The 26,264-nt window shown below is 31.8% G+C and overlaps 9 protein-coding genes across 9 annotated transcripts; 7 read left to right on the forward strand and 2 right to left on the reverse strand. All coding sequences in view use genetic code 12, as the record gives it.

Moving 5' to 3' along the window:
• Positions 1-880: 880 nt before the first annotated feature.
• On the forward strand, positions 881-5,506 carry DFJ63DRAFT_339800 (uncharacterized protein; the record flags this gene model as incomplete). The annotated part of the gene is made up of 2 exons (XM_064908717.1): positions 881-996; positions 1,191-5,506. A coding segment is annotated over exon 2 (4,302 nt), but the record flags the coding sequence as incomplete, so codon positions are not given.
• A 602-nt stretch (positions 5,507-6,108) lies between these two features.
• On the forward strand, positions 6,109-7,434 carry RPL6 (60S ribosomal protein eL6). The gene is made up of 2 exons (XM_064906780.1): positions 6,109-6,173; positions 6,685-7,434. Exons 1-2 carry the CDS (start codon positions 6,162-6,164, stop codon positions 7,201-7,203), a joined length of 531 nt encoding a protein of 176 aa, XP_064765285.1. The 5' UTR covers positions 6,109-6,161; the 3' UTR covers positions 7,204-7,434.
• A 564-nt stretch (positions 7,435-7,998) lies between these two features.
• On the forward strand, positions 7,999-9,345 carry DFJ63DRAFT_311087 (peptidylprolyl isomerase; the record flags this gene model as incomplete). Its single annotated transcript, XM_064905702.1, has 1 exon — positions 7,999-9,345. The coding sequence occupies one exon, from the start codon at positions 7,999-8,001 to the stop codon at positions 9,343-9,345; it is 1,347 nt and encodes a 448-aa protein (XP_064765286.1).
• A 190-nt stretch (positions 9,346-9,535) lies between these two features.
• Positions 9,536-13,415, forward strand: HMG1 (hydroxymethylglutaryl-CoA reductase (NADPH)). The gene is made up of 2 exons (XM_064906781.1): positions 9,536-9,797; positions 9,877-13,415. The coding sequence occupies exon 2, from the start codon at positions 9,921-9,923 to the stop codon at positions 13,152-13,154; it is 3,234 nt and encodes a 1,077-aa protein (XP_064765287.1). The 5' UTR covers positions 9,536-9,797; positions 9,877-9,920; the 3' UTR covers positions 13,155-13,415.
• On the forward strand, positions 13,416-15,412 carry STR2 (cystathionine gamma-synthase). The gene has a single exon (XM_064906782.1). The coding sequence runs from the start codon at positions 13,586-13,588 to the stop codon at positions 15,362-15,364; it is 1,779 nt and encodes a 592-aa protein (XP_064765288.1). The 5' UTR covers positions 13,416-13,585; the 3' UTR covers positions 15,365-15,412.
• On the reverse strand, positions 15,413-16,289 carry DFJ63DRAFT_317166 (uncharacterized protein). Its single transcript, XM_064906783.1, has one exon. The coding sequence runs from the start codon at positions 16,043-16,045 to the stop codon at positions 15,434-15,436; it is 612 nt and encodes a 203-aa protein (XP_064765289.1). The 5' UTR covers positions 16,046-16,289; the 3' UTR covers positions 15,413-15,433.
• WAR1 (War1p) lies at positions 16,286-19,225 on the reverse strand (the record flags this gene model as incomplete). The annotated part of the gene is made up of 3 exons (XM_064904635.1): positions 16,286-16,626; positions 16,819-18,630; positions 18,784-19,225. 3 exons carry the CDS (start codon positions 19,223-19,225, stop codon positions 16,286-16,288), a joined length of 2,595 nt encoding a protein of 864 aa, XP_064765290.1.
• Positions 19,226-20,976: 1,751 nt separating this feature from the next.
• On the forward strand, positions 20,977-23,082 carry MNS1 (mannosyl-oligosaccharide 1,2-alpha-mannosidase; the record flags this gene model as incomplete). Its single annotated transcript, XM_064904734.1, has 2 exons — positions 20,977-22,782; positions 22,903-23,082. The coding sequence occupies 2 exons, from the start codon at positions 20,977-20,979 to the stop codon at positions 23,080-23,082; spliced, it is 1,986 nt and encodes a 661-aa protein (XP_064765291.1).
• Positions 23,083-23,424: 342 nt separating this feature from the next.
• Positions 23,425-25,698, forward strand: SKO1 (Sko1p; the record flags this gene model as incomplete). The annotated part of the gene is made up of 2 exons (XM_064907849.1): positions 23,425-23,436; positions 23,665-25,698. 2 exons carry the CDS (start codon positions 23,425-23,427, stop codon positions 25,696-25,698), a joined length of 2,046 nt encoding a protein of 681 aa, XP_064765292.1.
• Positions 25,699-26,264: the final 566 nt, after the last annotated feature.

A 26,264-nucleotide genomic window follows, 5' to 3' on the forward strand; every position in this document is an offset into this window, starting at 1 on the left:
ACCTTGTATCATTGTAAACATAGACTTAGAGTGTATAATTGATACAACGTAAGTGAGATCAGTAAGAATCGATTGTTTTTAAAATCTGTATTGGCAAAGTAATCATCTATTATTGATTGAAAAATGGGATTGGTATCATTAGACAGAGAATTGAGATGGTTTAACACTGGTTCAATATCTTCGTAGCAAATAGTTGTGGGTTTGTTGCGTATTATTTGAGCTCTTGCCATACATCTTTGATGCTGATTCTGAACCTTTGATTAATGGATACTTTTACAATTTTGTCACTTATTTCACTCTATGGTTTCAGGATACATAGTAGTGTTTATATAATACAGGTATACCAATGTTTACGTTGGTTGTTTGCTATAATTATTGTAAATTTGATAATTTATGGTAGTTATCACTAACCAAAAAGCATATTTGACATAATTTCGCATCAACTGAAATCAAATTATGTAAGGTAACTATAAAATTTATCCCTTAACCTGATACTGATGATTGCATAGGGGAGATAATATAGAGGTAAAAGTACTTAATAATGATACATAGATAACATTTACACATAGATGTAACTACTTACTACTATCAAATAATTGCTCTTGCAACAACAACTGATGTTTCGTATAATAGAATAAAAATCGATCCTCCTAACCTGTAAATTCACCCATCAGATGTATTATTTTTGTGGGCCCCCTAAATCATAACGACGCAGCGAATTTCAGGTTGATGAGTTAATCAGGGGGAACATTTTACAGGTTAAGGCCAGATTTACAAGTTACCCTTATGTAAACTGTAATTTCTCTCGGGGCTGACACTAAAAATAACAAACCCAAAAAGAACAATCAATTCAGTTCAAATTCAAACTATCATTCCAAATTGGAATTTATATTTTATTTTACTTTACTTTGATTTCGATAATCTTTGGTATACTTAACTGTTGGTTTAATCTCCAATTGTCAAGTTAACTGTCATTAAACTGATCAATTGCTTATCGTATGTATTCAATCGCGTGGTGGTCCCCCTTTTTCCAGCCTTGGCTGTCTGTCTGTCTAAAATATACCATCTCGCACCAAATTTCAGTTATTCCATTCCCCCCAGGTGGTTTTGAATAATCATATTGACAGCCATTGCCATTGACACACACCATTTATCATCAATCTTCTTATACTAACTATATCTTCTTCTAGTGATTGTCAACTATGTCAGAAGTTAAACCGCATGGAAATGGGGCAGCAGTAGTTCCAACTCTAGATCCAAATGCTATAGAGGATGCTCAAGCTCATAACGCTGAGGTGAAGAAAGATTTGAATAACATCATAAAACCACCAATTGAAAGTGAAAAACCTCAAGCTTTAAAACCTCATACCGATATCAAAACTGAATCTCCAAAGGATTTACCTCCTCCTCCACCTATCAAAAAGTCTAAAATAAGAGATAATGCAACTTTCTCTTGGGAAAATGTGGGTCCTTGGGATGTTCAATCAAGTTCAGATAAAGAAGCTTCTTTAAAAAACATTAAGAATGTTGAAACTTATATCACTGATCATTTCTATGGTGATTGGTATTGGAATTGTTCGTTAATAATCGGAACTTGTTTCTTTTCTTGGTTTGTGGCCAGAATTGGTGGTGGATTCTTATCACTTGGAATTGTGTTATTAGTCACTAATTCCGTGTATAGATTGGAATTCAGAAGATTCAATAGAGATATAAGAGATGATTTAACTAGAATCCATGCTAATAATCGTATTGATAGTGAAGTTGAAACTATGGAATGGTTAAATTCATTCTTGGATAAATTTTGGGTTATTTATATGCCTGCTTTATCTGAACAAGTTATGTTTCAAGCTAAAGCCATTTTAGAAGGTGCTGCTCCAGGTTATGGTATTGAAGCTGTATCTTTAGATGAATTCACTTTAGGTTCAAAAGCTCCAAGAATTAATGCAATCAAATCTTATCCAAAAAGAGCTAATGATATTATTGAAATGGATTGGTCATTTTCATTTGCTCCAAATGATACTGGTGATATGACTAAAAATGAAATTCAAAAACAAATTCTTCCAAAAGTTGCCGTGGGGGTTACTATTGGTAAAGCTTTTATTTCCAAATCAATTCCTTTCTTAGTGGAAGATATGTCATGTGTGGGTAGATTAAAGATTAAATTAACTTTATCTCAAAATTTCCCTCATGTTAAAATCGTTTCAGCTCAATTCTTAGAAGCTCCAACCATTGCTTATAGTTTCAAACCAGTTGGTGGTGATACCTTTGGTATTGATATTATGACTTTTATTCCAGGTTTATCATCCTTTGTTAATGGTATTATTCATGGTACTTTAAAACCAATGTTTTACGCTCCAAATCATTTTGATGTCGATGTAGAAGAAATCTTAGCTCAACAATCAAATGATTCAATTGGGGTAGTGGCTGTTACTATTAAAAGATTAACTAAATTAAAAACAGGTGCAACTACTAAACCAAATAGTATTAATCCATATGTTCAAATTAAAGTGGCTAATAATTATGAAATTGAAGAAAGAACTAAAGTTAAGAAATTAATCAATGATCCAGTTTATAATGAAACCAAATATCTTTTAGTGAATGCTTTAAATGCTAATAAGATTAATTTCAATGTATTCCATTTACTTGAAGATAAAGCTGATGATCAATTGATTGGTAATACTGAATTCTCCTTAGCTGATTTATTACAAGAAGAAATCCAAACTGATTTAGTTAGAAATATCACTGAAGGTGGTAAAGCTGTGGGTAAGATTGAATTTGATGTCAGATATTTCCCAACTTTACCTCCTATTGAATTAGAAGATGGTTCTAAAGAACCTGTTGCTGATGCTGAAATTGGTATTTTGAAATTGAACTTACATGAAGCTAGAGATTTAGATATTTCTGAATCATTCCTTGGGTTATTAAATCCATATGCTGAAATTTATATTAATAATGAATTAGTTAAAACTTGTCGTAGATTAAGACAAACTAATGAACCTTCATGGGATCAAGGATTTGAAAGTTTAATCACTCAACAATCAGAAACTCATATTCAAGTATTAATTAAAGATTCAGTTGATAATAATATTGTCGGCAAATTAGATGCTAATTTACAAGATTTAATCTTTGAAACTAATAGAGGTCAAGAATGGATTACAACTCCTCCACTTAAAGAAAATGGGGTTAAGCCACAAGTTAGAATCACAGCTGGTTGGAAAGCCTTAAGTATGACTGATGATTCCGTTGTGAAATCCCGTCATAGATCATCTATTGGTGGTTTAAGATTACATTTACGTTCCGCCAAGTCTCTTAAGAATTTAGAAGCAGTCGGTAAAGTTGATCCATATGTTAGAGTGTTATTAAATGGTAAATTAAGAGCCAGAACTTCTACGTTCCTCGAAACTACTGATCCCGTGTTTAATTCGACTTATTTCTTACCAGTTGCCAATGAACATCAACATTATTTACTTCAAATTATGGATGCTGAACCAGAAGGTAAGGATAGATCATTAGGTACTGCAGCTATTAATATCAATGATTTCTTAAAGAGAGACGAAAAGGGTTATTTCTTAGCTTATGATGGTTCAGAAGAAATCATTGAACAACCAGTTATCTATAACAAAACACCAACTGGTGTTTTATCATATTCTGTTTCTTTTATTCCAACCATTCCAATTTATACTCATAGTGAATTGGTTAATAAAGCTGCTTATATTGCCGAATTCAAAGAAAAACAACTTCAAGAACAAAAGAAGAAAGAAGCTGATGAAAAACTCTTTAAAGAAAAACCAAATGAATATGAATGGGTTGACATTGAAGGTGATAACTTACCAGAACCCGAAAAGAAAGAAATGTCATTAGAAGAAGCTATTAAATATAGGGCTGGTGCCGTTACGGTTCATTTATTAGGAGGTAGATTCGATAAGGCTGATGTTATCGCTCATGCCTTATTCGATGATCATGCTTATTCTTCCGTTGTGTCTACTAAATCCAATGGTAAAGTGTTAGATTCATCATCAACTGGGGAAGGATTTGTCAGAGATTTACCTCATTCTAAATTAATCTTTAGAATTGCCACTAAATCCGAAGTTAATTATCAAACTGATATTCTTGCTGAAAGATCATTTGATACTCTTGATATTTTAAAGAAATCATATGCTCAACCAATCACATTGAAAATCAATGAAACTAATTCCATCAAAGTTCAACTTGATTTCACTCCATCCGATGTTAAATTAGCTCCATTTGATACTGTATTAGATGTTGGATATGTTAAACTTGATGTAGTTGGTGCTAATGGTATTAAATCGGTTGATTCCAATGGTAAATCCGATCCATTTGCTGTGATTAGTCTTGATGCGATTGAAGTATTCAGGACTGATAAACAAAAGAAAACATTGGATCCAGTTTGGAATGAATCTACCAATTTCCCAATATTATCAAGATCAAGACAAGTTTTGATTGTGGAATTATTTGATTGGGATTTAACTCATGATTCTCGTAGTTTAGGTAAAGGTATTATTGATTTATCTAACCTTGTTCCATTAACTACTACCAATGTACCAGTTAAACTTGATACTCAAGGTACAGTGAATTTAAAAGCTACTTTCAAACCCGAATATATTAGACCAAAATTAGGTGTTGCCAAGGGTTCAATAGTTAATTTGGGAGCAGTTGCTGGAGTTCCATTACAAATGGTTGGAGGTGCGGCTGATATGGCAGGTAATGCCTTAGGAGCTGGAGCTGGATTAGCTACTGATGGACTTACCAAGGGGATGGGATTTGCAACTGATGGGGTTAATAAAGGAGGATCATTTCTTCGAGGATTTGGTAGACTGAAAAAGTCATCATCTAAGAAATTGAATGGAGATGATTCTGATGATTTTAATAGTAGTTTTGATAGTACTAATGATAATTCATCAGTGACAAGTATACCACCCACTACACCATCCAAGAGTAGTAAAGGTACATTGGTTGAACCAGGTACACCTAAATCACAATATGCTAATGATTTACAAAGTTTAAGATCAGGACATCCAACCCCTGCTGCCGCTGGTTTAGCTGCTGAAGGTTTAACAGCTCCTCAAAGACCATCATTCAATCATAGTAGAAATGCCAGTGGATCAAGTGATGCTATGAGTTTTGTTGCTAGTATCAATGGGCCAGAAGCTATTCCAGGTAGAATTAGTATTATATCTGCTTCTGGATTATCTACATCAGCGTCAATTGAAGCTAAAGCCATTTTAAAGACATCAACTCGTGAAAGAGAATTATATAAAACTAGACCAACTAAAGTTGAAAAGGGAAGTGATGTATTAAAATGGAATGAAAGTGTACCATTTAAATCTACTCTTCAAGGAGAACTTCAATTTCAATTAAAGGAACATCATACTTTTGGTAAGAGTCAATTATTAGGTACTGCCACATTACCATTAGAAGAAGTTCTTAATAAGAGTGAGAATCTTAATGTTAAAATCGGTAATGCTACTTTAACTTTGAACATTAAGTATTATACTTAGTGGAGAGAATTATTATTATTTTACATTTGTTTATGTTTATTATTATTATTATTATTTCGAGACACAGATCAAACCCTATCGAAACTAATTCAAAAAAAGGGAAGTAACTCTCTTAGTTTACTTTCTGATTTCTTTTTTTTTATGTTAATTGTATAATTTTTATTTTATTTTGTTTTATTATTAAGTCTTTTAGTTGTTTTTAATTTACATTAATTGTGTAAGAATGGTTGATGGGTAGAGATGTAAATTAGGGATATATATATTATGTAATTATGAGAGACAGAGATTGAGGACCCTGTTTTTTTGGGTGCAATTACCATTTACAGAACCATATCCTGTATATAAATTGACGGTTACATACAGGACGAGACCCACCGAAATCTGAGCCATGTGACGTGTGACTGTTTTCGCCTGACACGTGACAAATAAAAATCTAACCAGCGCACTACTCCCACATAAATTAACTATGAGACCTCTGATTATATACAGGAGAAGAAACAAATTTTGAGAGAAACAGTATGAAGACTGACAGAGTGAGAGAATGAGAGAGTTCCAAATACCATTAATGAAAAAAATTTATAAAGTGATTTTTATATACTTTTACATAATTTGTTAATCATATCACCAATAAACTAGATCAAAATGAGCCAAATTGTATGTTATAGCTTATAAGAATGAAGTATTACCATCACTAGAATGATACCCCTAGGTTATATCCTTTCAAGAATCAGAGTTAACCATTTATCATATCGTTTGAAACTCAACTATTAATCAATCAATAAAATTTTACAATCATAAGAATATCATCATAACCATTTAAGTAATGAATGAATATCAACACTACTACAGTTTAATGGTATAATTTAACATCATTTCATTTCAACTATGTTCTTCCTCCAACTTTTCATTTTCGATTTAAACATTTTTTAACCATTTTATAAACCACTATCGATGCAGTCAAAAGAGATTCATATCCACCACCATTCAAATTCAATATCATTCAACCATATAACTAACTAACTAACAAACTAACTATCATATCATTCACATAAATCATTCCATCCGCAACCAACTACTCATATCCACCGTATTTAACCTAGTGATGAGAATATTTCATATAAAATTTTACTTTAACCCATTATACTAACTTTTTTACTTTTTATAGGCTCCAAAGTGGTACAACACCGAAGACGTTCCAGTCCCAAAACAAACTAGAAAGACTTCTCGTCCACAAAAATTACGTGCCTCTTTAGTTCCAGGTACCGTTTTAATTTTATTAGCTGGTAGATTCAGAGGTAAAAGAGTTGTTTACTTAAAGAACTTAGAAGATAACACTTTATTAGTTTCTGGTCCATTCAAAGTCAATGGTGTCCCATTAAGAAGAGTTAACGCCAGATACGTTATCGCCACCTCTACCAAGGTTGGTGTTGAAGGTGTTGATGTCTCTAAATTCAATGTTGAATATTTCGCTAGAGAAAAAACTCCAAGATCTAAAAAATCTGAAGCTGATTTATTTAATGAAGCTCAACCAAAGAAAGAAATTAAAGCTGAAAGAATTGAAGATCAAAAATTAGTTGATGCTGCTTTATTATCTGAAATTAAGAAAACTCCATTATTAAAACAATATTTAGCTGCTTCTTTCTCATTAAAGAACGGTGATCGTCCTCATTTATTAAAATTTTAAATTAATCAAAAGATAATAATAACTACTTAGTTTAAAGTTTTTAATTAAATAAATCCCCCCATCCCCCCTCCAAACTTCAAATACAAATCCATATATATATATATCGCTCATAAAAGGATATTTTTGTTAATGTTTCTTTGAAATAAAGTCCATTTTGTTAATATTATTTAATGGCGGTGTAATCATCTTTTTCTCTTTGTATATTTAATACATTTCAAACGATAATATAACTTTGTTTTAACCTTGTAGATGGTGTAGTACGTGAAACGGTGGTTGATTTGAACCATGTGATATTAAGTTAGATAAGTCATTTACTTCACCTGTTGTTTCTTTATCAGGCTGTTATAGAAAGTTGCTGTTGGATTTACGATTAAAGGCTTACACACACACAGACTGATAGTCTTCCTCGAAGGTGATATCACTATCACTGACTCCGAAGTGTAATCTGGAGTAGTTGGTTACTCATCACCCTACAGTTGCAGTTCTTCATATAATACCGAGACATTCCATTGTAAAGGTTCATCTGGTTCGATCAATATTCCCGAATAACAGCATATCAATAATCAGTACCATCTACTATTGCAATGTTCCTCCTCCAAATGATATCATCTACCTTGCAAAGGCTGCAATTTAGCTTATACACATACTAAAAATATGCTGCATATAAATTTAGTACACCAAAAAAATAACCAACGTGAGCGATGACTTGCAATGAAAAAAAAATTATAGAGTTAGTTTCATATAGACCAATTCTTTCTTAATTCTCTAGCAATTACACAAGAAATAACTATCACAATGGCTAGTTTGATTCCTATTTCCACTTATAACTTGGCTCTTAAGCCATTCAACCCAATCCCAGCTATTGAGGATGACTATCCTGTTACTATTAGAATCACTTTAGCTGCTGTTGATCCTGAAGCTGTTGATGATAAAGCTGAACCATCAACTTTAAGATTATTAAAGAAAACCAATCCTTTCATTGATGATGATGAAGATGACTTTGATGATGAAGACGATGAAGATGAAGATGATGAAGATGATTTAGATGAATTAGATGATGAAGAACTTGCCAAGAAAGTTGAAGAACTTAAAGATGAGGAAGCTGAAGAAGCTGAGGAAGACGAAGAAGAAGAAGAAGAAGATGATGAAGATGAAGAAGATGATGAAGAGGAAGATGGTGTTTCTGAATTCATTGTTTGTACTTTATCTCCAAAAGTTCAATTCCAACAAACCATTGATATCACCATTAACCCAGATGAAGAAGTTTACTTTGTCGTTACTGGTTCATACCCAATTCATTTAAGTGGTAATTACGTCGAACATCCAGCTGATGAAGATGATGAAGATGAAGATGATTATTATGAAGATGACGATGAAGATGATGAATATAACTTAACTCCAGATGAAGATGAATTAATCGATGGGGAAGAATATGATTTAGAAGATTTAGAAAATGAAGAAGATGTCGTGGCTAAGATTGAAGAATTAATTGGTAAAGATCTTAAGAATGGTAAAAAGAGATCCATTGAAGAAGTTGAAGAAGATGAAGAAGAAGAAGATGATGATGAAGAAGAATCAGAACCAAAGAAATCTAAAAAGGAAAAATCCGTTCAATTCACTAAAGAATTAGAACAAGGTCCAACTGGTTCATCATTAACTGAAAAGAAAGAAACCAAAAAGGAAAGAAAACAAAGACAAAAGGCTGAAAAGGCTGCTGCTGCCGCTGCTGAAAAGAAAGAATCAGCTGCACCAGTTGAAGCTGAATCTAAGAAAGCTGAATCCAAAAAAGATGAATCTAAGAAATATCCAACCAAAACTCTTTTAGGTGGTGTTGTTACTGAAGATAGAAAAGTCGGTAAAGGTACTACTGCCAAAGGTGGTAATAAAGTTGGGATTAGATATATTGGTAAATTAAAGAATGGTAAAGTCTTTGATAAAAACACCAATGGTAAACCATTTTCATTCAATTTAGGTAAAGGTGAATGTATTAAAGGTTTTGATTTAGGTGTTGCTGGTATGGCCATTGGAGGAGAAAGAAGAGTTGTTATCCCAGCCAAGATGGGTTATGGATCTCAAGCTCTTCCAGGTATTCCAGCCAACTCTGAATTAACCTTTGATATTAAATTAGTTTCTTTAAAATAAGTTACTAAGAGTTAATTAATTACTTATTTATTTATTTCAGGATTGAATCCTACAAAGAATTCTTAAAAAAAAAAGAGGCATGTTTAGATTAGTCCATTGTTTTTATTACTTACTTACTTATACTCTCTCATAATGTTACATATATATATATATAAAATAAACCACACATAGTAAATGATGATTAATTCATAACCTAACAGCTGTAGTTGTACCTTCCCACTGGTGAGGCGCGTCTAAAAATTGTTATACGATTCTGTCGTATAAAAAAATTATTTATGAGCATCAAAAAAGAACGACAAAAAAAAAAAAGAATTTTTGGGTTTTACCAAATACAGATTTCGTCATTTGTAAAAGCTTGACAATTTCTATTATTTTGAAACATATTGATTGATTGATTGATTATAGGGCCATTTCTACGTTTCAGGTGTCATACGTATCTACTGCTTAAACAGGTCAGTATCCAATTTCTTTCATTTAAGGCAATTATACCCCATTGATCGCCATTACTAACTCATTCTATTTTTTTTACAGCCCAAATTCAAAAGGTTTCACATTTTAGATACAACGCCATAACCATGCTTGGTTTCATTACTAAAGCAACTAGTGCCTTGGCTACTACGTCAGCACATAGACCTATACATTTCATCATAGTCACAGCCTTGCTAGCCACCATTGCTTATTTATCTGTGGTTGATGAATATGTTCCTGAAAATTTATCAAACCCAAATAATATTTCAGTAGGTATAAATTATTATCACCCACCTGGTTCAACAGACTATAAAAATTGGATTCAAATTGATGATATTACTCAATATCCTAATGCCAATCAAATCACTATAGCTCCATTAAGATTTAGAAAAGTTCATAATAATGATCAAAATATCCCAACTATTGATCATAGTTATCAAAGTTTAAATCAAAATGAAAGAATCTTAATTTTACCAACTGATCAAATTCAATCTCATTTACAATCGATAAATACCATTACTTATAAGGGAATCACTTGGAAAGCTAGAAATAATAATCCTATTACCAAATATTATGAATATCTTAAGAATGCCATTGTTAAAATTAATGATTTAATTAAAAATGCTGAAAGTTTTGATATTCTTTTAATAACAGTAGCATATCTTTCAATGTGGTATACTATTATAAAAGTATTTTTAGATATGAGAAAAGTTGGTTCAAATTTTTGGTTAGCATTTTCAACTATAATATCATCAACTTTTGCTTTTCTTTTCGCATTGGTTGCAACTACTAAAATATTAGAAATTAAAGTTCCTTTAATTAGTTTATCAGAAGGTATTCCTTTCTTAGTGGCTATTATTGGTTTCAAACATAAAGTTTCTATTGCTTCTGAAGTTCAAAGAGCTTCAAATTCATCTCTTGATGTTAAAACCATTGTTTCAAGTGTTATTACTTCTCATACTGTAAGTATGTTAAGAGATCATGTCGCTGTTATTGGGGTTTTAATTGTTATTGCTGGTTATGCTCCTCATTTAGTTGGTTTAAAGAATTTCTGTATCTTAGGAGCCTTAATCTTATCAATTGATTTATTATTAGTTTATACTTTTTTCAGTGCTATTTTAGCTTTAAAGATTGAAATTAATAGAGCAAGAAGAACTGAAGATTTAAAAGATGCTTTAGAAGAAGAAGGTATTTCTTCATTAGTGGCTCAAAAAGTTGCCGATCAAGCTTCAAGTATTTCTCATCCTCATGATTCAAATATGTTTACCAAGACTGATTCTTCCATTGTATCTTTCAAAGTAGCCATGGTTGCAACTTATCTTGCCATTCATGTTTTCTGGTTTGGAAGTTCATGGTTATATTCTTCAACTTCAAATCCATCTGAATCAATCTTTTCCAATTCCCCAAGTTTATCAAAATCAGCTGTTAAACATATAACTGTATCTTCTAACGGTACTATCGTTACCGTTTTATCACCAAGAACTTATATGCCATTAGGTACTTTAATCATTGTTGAAGAAAACATCTTTTTCATCTTAGAAAAAATAAGTCATGCTATTCAAGATAGTTTAATTTCAAAATTCTTATTATTTGCATTTGCTATTTCAATTAGTACTAATGCTTATTTCTTAAATGCTTCAAGAGTTCAAGTTTCAGCCAATAATAAATTATTAGAAAAGGAAATCTCAAGACCAAAATCAAGAAAAAATACCCTTTCATTATCATCTCCATCATCTCCAATCACCCCACTTACTCCATTATCAGCATCTTCCAAAGCCCCATCTTCAAAGAGTTCATCAACAATTGTGGTTGAAGATGATGATAGTTCAAGTGATGAATTGATTATCTCTGCTCCAAGTAAACAACTTCCTCTTGATGAATGTATTGCCAAATTAAAAGAAGGTAAAGTTAAATCATTAACTGATAATGAAGTTTCATCATTAGTCGTAGCAGGAAAATTACCATTATATGCTTTAGAAAAACAATTAGCTGATAATACTAGAGCTGTGGTTGTAAGAAGAAAAGCTATTGCCAAATTAAGTAATGCCCCAGTATTAGATACTGATCGTTTACCTTATGAACATTATGATTATGATCGTGTGTTTGGAGCTTGTTGTGAAAATGTCATTGGTTTCATGCCAATTCCAGTTGGTGTGGCTGGTCCATTATTAATTGATGGTAAACCATATCATATTCCAATGGCTACTACTGAAGGTTGTTTAGTGGCTTCAACTATGCGTGGTTGTAAAGCTATTAATGCTGGAGGAGGGGTTCAAACTGTTTTAACTCAAGATGGTATGACTAGAGGTCCATGTGTTTCATTCCCTTCATTATTAAGAGCTGGTGCTGCTAAACTTTGGATTGATTCTGAAGATGGTCAAAAAACCCTTAAAAAAGCATTCAATTCTACTTCAAGATTCGCCAGATTACAACATGTTCAAACTGCCATGGCAGGAACTTTATTATTCATTCGTTTTAGAACCACTACTGGTGATGCTATGGGTATGAATATGATTTCAAAAGGGGTTGAATATTCTCTTAAATATATGGTTGAAGAATGTGGTTGGGATGATATGGATGTTATTTCATTATCAGGTAATTATTGTACTGATAAAAAAGCAGCTGCTATTAATTGGATTGAAGGTAGAGGTAAATCTGTTGTTGCTGAAGCCAGAATTCCAGCTGAAGTGGTTCAAAAAGTTCTTAAATCTGATGTTAATGCATTAGTTGAATTAAATATTAGTAAGAATTTAATTGGTTCTGCTATGGCTGGTTCAATTGGTGGTTTCAATGCTCATGCTGCTAATTTAGTTACTGCTGTATTTTTAGCTTGTGGTCAAGATCCTGCTCAAAATGTTGAATCATCAAATTGTATAACCTTAATGAATAATGTGAATGGTGATTTACAAGTATCGGTATCGATGCCATCTATTGAAGTTGGTACTATCGGTGGTGGTACTATCTTAGATCCACAAGGTGCTATGTTAGATTTATTAGGTGTTCGTGGTCCACATCCAACTAATCCTGGTGATAATGCAAGACAACTTGCTCGTATTGTTGCATCTACTGTATTAGCTGCTGAACTTTCTCTTTGTTCAGCCTTAGCTGCTGGTCATTTAGTCCAATCTCATATGCAACATAATCGTAAAGGTGGTGTTGCTGCTGCTCCAGCTCCAGTTTCGAATGGTTCTGCTACTACTGCTACTGCTGCTATCACTACTACTGCTTCAGCCACTCCAAATGGTTCAACAAAATTAAATGGTAATTCCAATGGTAAAGCTGTTGGTGCTACTGATATAGAGCTTCTTAAGGAAGGTGCTATAAATTGTATTAAATCATAATATTGTAAAACATATTCAATATCATAAAAAATAAAATAAATTAAACATAAAGATCATAAATCAAAACCAAAGAACTATAACTATTCATCAATAATAATAACTAACTCATATCAAACATGATGATTAGTGTTCTAGTTCGAACAAACAAATTTGCTATTTTTATTAACAACGATACCTTGCATATAATCCACTCCTTTATAGATAAATCTAGTTACTGTAATTCTATTTAAATACCAAAAATATATTCTACAGGCTTTTACTGAAACTGTTTTAATAATCTGTAGCATCTTTAAATTGATGTCGCAATTTTTTTTTTTCAACCGTCCATGACTCAAATTTTGTTCACTACAAAAAAGATTGGAGATCTTTAAATATTTGTCATAGTTTAAAATTACGATAGATACAGATAGACATTTCATATAAAGACCAGAATGCCATCTCAAGAAATAGGGTTACCAATCCCAAACATCCCTCATGCTGTCTCTGTCACTTTACCAACTTGGGAAGCCACTGTGGGGTATGAAGAAGGAGAAGATTGGGTAGTAAGTAAGATGATTACCGGATATCCAAGATTTTTCATTCATGCTGTGATTAAGACATTATCGCAAAAGATCGAATCCAAATATGGTAGAGAAGGCGAAAGATGTATGATCTTCCCTTCTTATAAAGTAGCCAAGAGATGCAGAGAGTTTATAAAATCAAAGAGTGATTTAGAAGGATTATTTGTTAGAGTTTTGCAATTAAGTACTCCACCTCCTGCTGATGAAGAAGAAAAATCAACCATTATACAATCCACTATTGGAGTAGTGTTTTTCCCAGCTAGTCAATTCCCATTAGCTAAGAACTATTGGCAACATTCAGGTGAAGGTATAAGTTCAAGAATGGGTGAGTATGTGTTAAAAGCATTATTTAATAATATTGATAGTACAAGAAGTCCTTCTCCACCTTCTAATAATCAATTAGGGGCTACAAGACAAGAAGTTCAAGCTCAAAGGATTCAACAGAAATCACCATCTATTTCTGCATCATTCAGATCATCAAGTATGGTTGCTCATGAAGAAGTTGAAAAAGAATTCAATACATTTATTGAACAAAAATATGGTAGAGTTTTAGATTTAAAATTTGCTAAAGAAGCTAAGATTGCATTGAGAAGAAGAATTTCAGGTAAAGTTGATAAATCTCATAGTCAAAAGGAAGAAATGGAAAAGGCTCGTAGAGGTAAGAATGTTAGTGAAACTGATGTTTATTTATTCCCTTCTGGTATGGCATCTATTTTCTTTTCTCATCATGCATTATTAAAAATTAGTACAGAAGGACCTAAGAAATCCGTTTGTTTTGGATTCCCATATGTTGATACTCTTAATATTCTTAAAAAATTCGGTCCTGGAGTTCATTTCTTAGGATTAGGGGATGATAATTCATTAGATGAATTAGAAGAAAAATTAGAAAGTGGGGAATTCAACATTATGGCATTATTCTGTGAATGTCCATCCAATCCATTATTAAAGACTCCTGATTTAAAACGTCTTAGAAGTCTTGCTGATAAATATAGGTTTGCCATTGTTATAGATGAAACTGTGGGTAACTTTTTAAATATTCATGTCTTACCATTTGCAGATATTGTGGCATCTTCCTTAACTAAAGTATTTTCAGGTGATTCAAATGTAATGGCTGGTTCTATTGTATTAAATCCTCTGTCTCCATTATATCCATCCCTTAAACAATTCTTTGATGAAGAATATGAAGATTTATTCTGGGCTGAAGATGCATTATGGTTAGAAAGAAATTCTCGAGATTTTGCTGAGAGAGCTGCAAAAATTGATCAAACCTCATTAAAAGTTGTAAAATTATTACAAGACAGTCCATTGATTTCTAAAGTATATCATCCATATATTGGAAGTACCAGACCTTATTATGAAGCTATTAAGACTCCAAATGGAGGATATGGTGGTTTAATGTCATTTCTTTTTCATAATCCGGATCACGCAGTTCATTTCTTTAATGCAGTAAATTTACATAAGGGTCCTTCATTAGGAACGAATTTCACATTAGCTTGTCCATATGCTATATTGGCACATTATCAAGAATTAGATGAAGTAGCTAAATGGGAAGTTGATCGTAATTTAATTAGAATCAGTATTGGGTTAGAAGATCCAGAAGAATTATTAGATGTTTTACAAAAAAGTTTAGACATTGCCTCATCATCATAAATTTATAAATCTAATAAATAAATATATATATAGACACTCTTTAACGGAAAAATATATTCTTAAATCTTATCATGTATGCTTATGTTTGTGGTTATTACCTCTATTATGATATCCTGGGAATTTTACATGTTCACAAGGTTCTGGTGGTTCACCAGTTAATGGCTCATGTTGAACAGTACCGACATACCAATATTTATCACTATCTTCAAAGAAATGCTTCCATTGAGATATATCATTTTCTATTTCAGTTTCATCTAAACCACGTAAATCATAAGTGAACTCATCATCCTTTTGAAAACATCCTGTAACGAAGACTCTTGCACTATCTTTCCCACTTAATTTATGATAAGTACCTTTTGGACCATAAATCTTTGGAGAACTAGAAACATCAAAAACACTCCCATTAACTGCCACATATATCGGAACATTAGGATTAGTTCCATCATAAATAGCCAATTCATCAAGGGTCAAGTTAACATACTGACTGAATGGTGATAATTGGAAATTGATATAAGTCAAATTCAGCCATTTACCTTCATAACCCCAGAGTGAAGAAGATGTGAACCACCATGAAAAAAAGGCATTTAAAAGAAGTAAACCTCCAAGAACACGTATGATATCTATCAATCCAAACGATGCTCGATCTTCATGAACTTGCTTCTTTGAATCTGTCCCTGCCATCCTTTAGATCATTAATGACGAATTCAATAAATACGTGTAGACAGATATTACTGTTGAAAAATTATATACGATGTACTTTTTATATACAGGTAATTTTAAATTGTGTTGCATTTTTGAAAAAATTTAGCAACAACTTCTACAAAATGGATTATTACTGAATAAATAAATATATTGAATTGAATTGAATTGAATTAAATAAATATTAAAGCGTCTAAGAACCTACATAAAGACTTTTTAAACCTAACTCATAAAGAAAACCTCATCATTCAGTTGACCATTATTATGATTATTATTTGAGAAATAGATTCTATCTGATTCAGAACTTAATAAATCAACCCAAAATTCTTCATTCAAAGCTAAGAATGAATTTTCTAATTGATCTGCATTAGCAAGATTAGCCACATTTGGAAATGCTCCTGATAATGATGGTTGTCTATATGACATTTGATTTACGTTATTGGTTTGGAATGGAGGTGCCATCAAATTATTATTGTTCCCGTTGTTATCAATTTGATTATACATGGAAGGAAATGATTGAACTCCAGCTTGGTTCCGTGGAATTATAGGAATATTTGTACTTTCTGAACTCATCATAGCTTGTGAATTTGGGGGTGGTAAAGTTATAGGAATATTATTTGCTAATGAAGAATTCTTTGGAACTAAAGGTGGGATAATACTTATACCAGAATGTTGATTTAAAGGTGATGGACTAAAAGGTTGATTATTATTAATATGAGTATTGGTACCATTTCCATTATTATCAATTGCAAAACTATCCGATCTAGGAGATCCACCCACACTTGAAGCTCTACGATCTGTTGAATTATCTGCTTGAGATTTTCGAATATTACTAGTTTTATTATCTCTTCTGAATGTTGATCCATAACCAAATACATCAATAGGAGGATTTGAATTAACAATATCATCATTTATAAGAGTGTTGGGAGCATTACCATGATGGGCACGATAAAATGCCGTTAATTTATCAAGAGTATTCAATACTTTCTTGGGCATTACTATCGGTTTGAAATTTTGAGGGGTTTCACCATTCTTTTTAATTAATTCTTGAACTTGAGTAGCATAAGTTTGAATAAATAATTGTAAGACTAATCTTGTCTTTTTTAAGAAATGATTCACGGTATGAAGTTTACTGGTTTCATCTAATAATCTATTAGCTTTTTGAATGGCATTTATAGCATGATATGGAACTAAATCCTTTTCAATATGAGATGGTAACGATAAAATAAGATATCTTAATCTTAATAACATACCAGCAGTATAAATAATTCTTGAACCATAAAATAATGGAATAGAAGCAACTTGTTCAGGGGTTAAATGATTAAATTCATCTAAAGCATTCAAACAACTATTTGTACAATTTGAAATTGATTTAGCTGAAGTTTCAGTTAATTTTGTATTATCCGGTTCAGCATCCGCCACGAAAATATTCGATAAACAAGGTTCATGTAGATAAGCTTCAACTGAATAATAAAATGCCATAGTGGCATGATCTTCAGGTTTAATATTCGATCTTATTAATGATAAATTCTTTTGAAATTCATGAATGATATATTGTGAAGTTGAGATTTTCCGTTCGGCAATTTCAGGAGCATGAACTACATGATGAATTTTATCTAAAGTATGCGTTAATCTAGCAAATAAAGCTAATTCAGTCCATCTTGCTTCTGGTTGATTCTCCAAACTTGAACAACATTCTTCGACATATGGAGTCCATTTCACATAAATGGTTCTTTTCAATATAAGACAAATACTAACAGCTGTGAAATAAGTTATTAATACAAGACTTTGATAATGAGGAGTCAGTTTCTTATTATTTGAATTATCCGTTACTGAAACTCCAGCTTCACTAGTTTTAAAACTATTATAAGGTTTAGCCACAATACCTAAATCATGCAACATGGTAACTCCTATGCTGATTAATAAATGATATCTTCTTTGTCTGAATAATTCAGGACTATTATACCAAATACATAATAATAATAATGCTTTAACTAATTCATCCGATTTAGTTCCTGCCACCATAACTTCAGTAGAAATGGTTTGGAAAGCTGCATTATCAATCTTTAAAGCTTTATCTAAGGGTATCTCCTTTTGATAAACAGTATTTGTGATTGACATTATAGCATTGAATAAAAATGGTTGATGTTTACTTAATTCATGAGCTGTAACATGTTGAGGAATTTCAATTAATTGATGAATATCATAAATTTTCGATCTATAGATTTGTAATCTTTCTTCAGCTTCTTCAAGGGTTAAAATACCCAAGGTAAGAACATCTATTACTCTATTATCATTTAATAATTGAGTTCTCTTCCCATTAATGATTTTTAAATTATCGGTTAAATCAGTTAATTTCGATACTGATGCATTATCACATAGTACGTTGATTTCTCTTTCTAAATCAATTTTAGAAATGAATGGAGGTGATCCAGCATCAGATATGCTATCACTACTTGTATTATGTCTAATTGGTTGTGGTTGATGATGATGATGATGATGTTGTAATTCTTGTTGTTGAGATTTCACCTGAGCTTCTAATAATTTGATTTGTTTTCTTAAACTTGCTAATGTTTCTTCTTTCTTAGGACTAGTATTTGTTGAATTAGTTGTAGATTGACTAGACCCATTATTATTATTATTATTATTAGCGGTAGCATCATAGTCAGAATTGACTTCCAGATTGATGGGAACACTTACTCCAGGGATATAAATGGTACCATTGTTATTGTCATTATTAAAAGTAGGCGAATTGACTTTTGTATTTGTAATAGTTGAAATATTAGATGTTTCATCATTGCTATTTATAGTTATATTCTCTTTACTTAAAGTTGAAGATAATAAATCAGAAGCTTTTCTTCTTTTTCTAGTTTGATTCAAATCAATTTCACATTTTCTATTTGCATTCTGACATCGAATACATGTACCACCTGGATTTTGAGGATCAGCTGGTGTACATTTAACTTTCAAACTATGACAACTTTTACAAGCTACAGATCTTCTAGTTGATTTCTTTTTATTGGAAGTCATGGATGATGAAGACGACAATGAAGATGATGAATGATGAGGTACTGGGATCCCTGATGATGATAGTGGTTGACTTGAATTATTTGGTGTTGATTCAGATGACGATATAGGTGATAAATCGGTTGACGGAATCATGGATGGAGATCTTAATTCTGTCATAATTCAACTAATCAATCCTTGTTTGGTTTTAAATCTTTTTCGTATCAGTGTATCGGTTTACCTGGAATAGTGTCAGATTGATGATATCTAGTGATTGACAGGGTGATTCTTGACCTTGATACTGCTATTGACTGGCTACTGTTTGATGTTGCTGCTAAGATGGTGCTAGTGCCGCTGTCCGCCGTTCCTCTCTCTTTTTCTTTATTTTTTTAGTGTCTGTTGCTTCTGATTTTTTGTCTGTCTGATTTTTGTCTGTCTGGTGTCTAAAATTTTTTTTAGCGGTTTAAAAAAGGCGCTAATTTGATGGAAATAGCACTAACTAGTATTTTAACTATTTGCAATTATAAACCAGTTAAATCCGTCGTGGATATGAATATTGAATTGTATTTATAAAGTGAAAAAGTTGAATTGATATAATTCTTATGTATGATAATTTATATACAATTAATCTAATCATGATGTATGATGACCCCAGACAAATATTTGCAAAGCCAACACTGTTCTAAAGTAAGCACAAAACGGTTAAAAGTCTGAATCGGTTAAGCCGAACAGAATCGAAGGGAAAGGCTGCTTGATACTTTCAATATCTTGATTTGGTATAGGTATGGCTGATCATAATCATGGACATAAGTCTGAATTGAGGTATAAAATGGGAAATTAGCTCATAAAAATAGTTAAAAATTAGGTCAAATGATATAATTAAACCATGACCTGGGGGAGATTATACAGATTAATTTAAGGTCATTATTTACTTTTTGCTTTTGCATTTGAATGATTCAATTTGAATGAATAAGTTCATAATCTTTAACCATAGAGACGTCATTCACAGATTTATTCATTACTATTTAAGCCAATTCTATAATAGAATTTAAAAGACGTTGCAATTACAGTTGAAAATAAGAATATTTTTTTTTTTGATTGATATCGGTTGTTACGGTCGGCTAAACGATTTCTTAACAAAAAGAAATGATTTATGTCATAAATTTAATTCTTGTCATGAGAACATTTTCGACAAAGTCATGTGACGTTTTCGACAAAAAAAACAGGAATTTATTTATATCGTCTAAATAGAGTACTAAGTTGTAAAATGGAATGTGTAAGAGTAGATGATGGGACTTGCTACATTCAATTAATTCGAAATCTTAATTGCTTCAATAACTTCATTGAACGCGTAAACTTATCTTTTAATATTTGATAATTATAATTGCTTCCAATCATACATGCAAACATCATAATATCAACTTTAATCGTATAGTTTAATTGTGAATATTTTTCTAGACTTTACAAATGAAGTAGACCAAAGAAAACTATCATACAGTTTGAAGAAATATCTTGGCCTTGACTTCTTTGTTCATAACCGTTTGATAGTAATTGTAGACGATATTACACACACAGTGCTGTTACAAAATTTATTTTTTAAACACCGGAAAATATAATTTTTTTGGTAAAATGCTGTAACTTCTTGAATGGGATGGTTAAATCATTTACATTGATTTCTTTTAACTATTCAAGATTATACGTGTTTCTTATCCATCATCACTATATCATATCTATTGAAACCATTCAATTCAATTGATCATTCATAAATCACCTTTCAAAGCCTTTAAAAAATAGGATTATTTTAATTTGGTAATAGAACACGTCCTCTAAAATTTCTATTCAACGCTCTCTTTCTTAAATCATTAAATCAACATCGATACATTCTTACACTTACTCAATATCAATCAATGTCATTTCCATTTAATCAAGGTGGTGGGATAGGTGTAGGTGGAGTTCATCATATAAATAATAATAATAAAAATTGGAAAGCAAAATCAACTCAACCTTCATCTTTACCATTATATTATAAAGATAAACCTCCTTCAAGTTTTATTAATCTAAATAATCCTCGTAGTAAATCATCAAAACGAATCATCATGTTCTTCAAAGGGCTTATAGGTGCTTTAGGGGTATACATCATCTATTCCTATGTCATTTCAAATTCTTCATATTCATTATCATCATCATCATCAAATACTTCCAATATAGATTGGAAAGTTGCTCAACAAGAAGTTAAAGATGTAATGTTAGAAAGTTGGCATACTTATGAAAAATATGGTTGGGGTTATGATACTTATCAACCCATTAAACAAAAGGGGAAAAATATGGGTCAAAAACCATTGGGATGGATGATTGTTGATTCATTAGATACTTTAATGATAATGGATGCAAAAGAAGAAGTTCAAAGAGCTAAAAAATGGATCAAAAATGATTTGGATTATAGATTTAATTATAATGTTAATGTATTTGAAACCACAATTAGAATGTTAGGTGGATTATTATCTGCTTTCCATTTATCTAATGATGATGTTTATTTAGATAAAGCCGTTGATTTAGCTAATGCATTAGAAGGATCATTTAATACTCAAACTGGTATTCCATATAGTTCAGTTAATTTAGAATCAGGGAAAGGAATTAAAAATCATGTTGATGCTGGTGCTTCATCAACTGCTGAAGTTGCAACTTTACAATTAGAATTTAAATATTTAGCTCATTTAACTGGTGAATCATTATATTGGAAACGAGTTGAAAAAGTTATGCAAGTTTTAGAAGCTAATAAAGCTGAAGATGGATTAGTTCCAATCTATGTTAATCCTGATACTGGTAAATTCCAAGGTCTGTTAATTAGATTAGGATCAAGAGGTGATTCATATTATGAATATTTATTAAAACAATATTTACAAACCAATGAACAAGAACCAATTTATTGGGATTTATATCATGAATCAGTGGAAGGAGTTAAAAAACATTTAGTCCGTAAATCAAAACCAAATGGTTTAACTTTTATTGGAGAATTAGAAAGAGGTATTGGTGGATCATTATCTACTAAGATGGATCATTTAGTTTGTTTCTATGGTGGATTATTAGCTCTTGGTGCTACTAATGGTTTAACTTTAGAAGAAGCTAAATTATCACCTGATTGGAATTCTGATAAAGCTGATGATTTTAAATTAGGAGCTGAATTAACTAAAACTTGTTATAAAATGTATGCTAATGTTAAAACTGGATTATCACCTGAAATTGCTGTGTTCAATACTGATTCAAATGAAGAACATGATTTTTCAATCCGTCAATTAGATAGACATAATTTACAAAGACCAGAAACAGTTGAATCATTATTTATCTTGTATAGATTAACCAAGGATGACAAATATAGAGTTTGGGGTTATGAAATCTTACAAAGTTTTATTGCTCATTCTAAGATTACAAATTCTAAAGGTGAAGTTTCATATACTTGTTTAGATGATGTTACTATCATTCCACCTCCAAAAGCTGATAATGTGGAATCATTCTGGTGGGCTGAAACTTTGAAATATTTATATTTATTATTTGATGATACTAATAAGATTCCATTAGATAAATATGTGTTTAATACTGAAGCTCATCCATTCCCAAGATTTGATTTGAATGATAATTTAAAGACAGGATGGAGAAGATTTATTGAAGATAAAGAACCACAAAGGCCAGCCGCTGCCGCCAATGCTGCCGATGCAGTAGCAGCTCCACCACCACCAGCTTCGAATAAAGATCAAGTTAAGAAAGTTGATCCCAAGATTATTCAACAAGCTCAAGCGGATGCTCAAGCTCAAGGTCAAAAAATCCAACAAATAGAGCAAGTGCAAAAAGCCGCTCCACCTGTGAATAAACAAAAACCACCTCCAGCTCAACCGGTTGATAAATCGGTTGAAAAGGAAGCTGAAGAAGTGATTAAGAAGAATCCTCAATTAGCTAAAGAAGAGAGTAAAGAAGAACAACGAGCCAAATTGAATAAGATTATTCAAGATATTAATTAGGGTTGATAGAGATTTATTTTGTATACTTGTGATTATTATTTATATCTATATACATACGATTTTATAGTTTGTGAAACAAATAAACGAAAGCATAAATAGTAGTATTATATTTGTATAATGAATTAATTCCACAGTTTTCGGTTTACGAGAAATGTTACGACATTGTGTCTGAAATTTCAGACATGGCACGACATTTTAACTTCGTTTCTTTTTTTTCCCTGAATTTTTTTATTACATCAACTTTTTTTTTGTTTTGTTGTAAATGATTAAATCATTTAATTTTAAAACTATCATCAAACTCTTTTAGATAGTGCTTTTTCTATTTAATATATGGCATCAATCATGTCGGGAGAAGTAAGTAAGACTTGATAAAGTGGATTGTTATGATACTGTTGATGAAGTTGATTTACATGTTTTGGTTTGAAATCTTGAAATACCCCATTTTGTTTTAGACAAAGCTAAATTACGTCATGTTCAACACAAATAAATGTAAATATTGAAACCATTCATCAACAAACTATTATAGCAACCATAATTATTTCAGCAATATAGGATATACTAACTATCATTATCTAGATAAAGACAACGTTTGATTTAGAACCAAATCCCTTTGAAAGATCATTTGCTAGTAAGGATTCTTCCAATCAATCCATCCCCATTGTTCAATTAAATGATGCCAATGTGGGTAAATTAGGTGGTACCACTGGACCAGGAGGTATCAAATCTATTAATAACACAGCAAACTCAACTACTTCAGCTCATTCGGAAACCACTGCATCGATAACTTCTAGCGTTTCAACCAGTGCTAATAATAATAATAATAATAATAATAGTCTTACTAATCATCAAAATCATCAAAAACCAGATTTACATATCCCTAATATTTCAAGTGTGAATCATCAATCTAATGGTAAATTACCTGGTATAACACCTCCATTATTCACTCCAGGTGGAAGAAGATTACCTCCCTTGGGATTATCTCCCAATGCTAATACCTCAGGAGCAATCTCAAATCCAGGTACTCCTACTACAAATTTATGGAATAGTTTATTATCAGCCACCAATAATCATAATAATCCCAACGGTAATAATCCTTCTTCAAATCCTTCTAATGGAGCTAATCCAGGTTTAGGACATCCTATGAATTCAAATTCGAACTTTAATCAATTTTTAAATACTTTAAGAAAAACAGGATTAACTCCGAACGAATCAAATATAAGGTCAGGATTAACCCCTGGTGGTTTAACTCATCAATTTTCATTCAATAATCAATTGATTCCAGGGTTAACTACTCCATCTGCATTATTAAATAGTCCTATGACTCCTGGATTATCGAGTTTATTAGGTATGGCTAATACTTCTAATATGGGTACCACTCCAAACCTTCCTATTTTAAATCCTCAACCTCAAGCTCAACAACAACAACAACAAAATATTGCTCAAAATGGAGTGCCCATTATAACTAATGATAATCAAGATCATAGTGTGGCTAAACCTGCTAATGTTCTTCCTTCAACTTTGGAAATTGAAGAACCTACTGAATCAAAGGATACTTCAGCCTCGACCGCTACAACCACCAGCAGAAAGAGAAAAGGAAAGGATGATGCTCCTACTTCTAAGAAAGCTAAATTAGAAAATGTAACAAATGCCAATACCAAAACTTCTAATGCCAACACTGGTGCTACAAGAGGTAGGAAATCAACCAAGAAAGAAGCTCAAAAGGTTAAAGCTGAAGAACAGAACGACATGAATGCATCTGACATGTCACAAGATGATAATAGTGGAGAACCAGGATTAGATAAACGTAAGAATTTCCTTGAAAGAAATAGAGTTGCTGCTTCTAAATGTCGTCAACGTAAGAAGCAATTAATTCAAAAGATGGAAGATGAATTAGCATTTTATTCTACAGGATATCGTGAATTATCATTACAAGTGAATCAATTAAGAGATCAAGTTATAAATTTAAAAGGAATAATTGTCGGTCATAAAGATTGTTCATTATTAGCTTCATCAGTGGGAGGTATTAATAATTTAAATAATATTATTCAACAAGCAAATTATATAACTCAAGTGAGTGCATCAGCTCAAACTAATGTTTCATCCATGCCATCAACTATCCCCACTACTTTAAATATCCCTCAACCACCACCACCACCACAAACTAATATAGTCCATCAAGTCCCATCAATTAATCATCCTGTTTTACCACCTCATGTCCATCAAATTGCTCAAGGTTATGTCGATCATCCTCAAGCTCCAACTCAACAACAACCACCCCAATTACTTTCTAGTGCAAGTGAAACTCCCGAAAATGGAGGTCAACATTATGATCCTAATAGTACTAATTCAAATCCTATAAGTTTACCATCATCAGGAAATGGCGAAGTAAGATTAGTGAATAGTATGACCAACTTACAAAGTCTTAATCCAGGGATTAAAGTACGAGGCGGAGCACAAATTTTATCCCAAGGACCACCACCACCACAAGGACAATCTCAACTTGAACCACCTAATTATAATAATCTTAGGCCAGTCAATAGTATGACTGATATGACATTACAACATCATCAAGCTGCTGCTGCTGCTGCTGCTCATTATAATGGCTTGAATGTTTAGAATAAACTTATGAAACCAAACCATTTTTTACTTCTGATTTTGACTTTTACATTTATCCTTTTCTTTTCTTTTCTTTTCTTTTTGTCTGTTTGATTTCTGGTGTCTGTATACCATTTACGTATTGATTTACTGTTGCTTTGTTGTTAGTTTTGTTTTCTTTACTTCTTTTCTTCTTTTTATTCTTCTCCTTTCGATATATTATTATTAAGAGTAATAATATGTTTTGTGTCTTATACCAAATCCCTTATTATAGAATGTTGCAAATATATTTATTATCATATTAATTATATCGTACTACACTTAATTCTGATCCGCAGTAAAAAAACACGACATACTCCGATAATGTCTCACTTCGCCTCTTAAATGTCGTTCCCATTCATTATTATTTATATACAGGACCAGTGTTTTCAATTAAAATGTAAACACAAAATAAAAAAAATAAAAAGGTACCACCACCACCCATAAACAATATCATATCACACAAAGAAAAATTTTAAACAGATTAAAACAATCATCAATTCGTGTTTGAGTTGAAGTTGGAAGAGAAGGGACTTATATCTGTGTAG

This window comes from Scheffersomyces coipomensis (genome assembly GCF_036884675.1).
Source record: "Scheffersomyces coipomensis strain NRRL Y-17651 chromosome Unknown DFJ63scaffold_1, whole genome shotgun sequence".
Lineage (NCBI taxonomy): Eukaryota > Fungi > Ascomycota > Pichiomycetes > Serinales > Debaryomycetaceae > Scheffersomyces > Scheffersomyces coipomensis.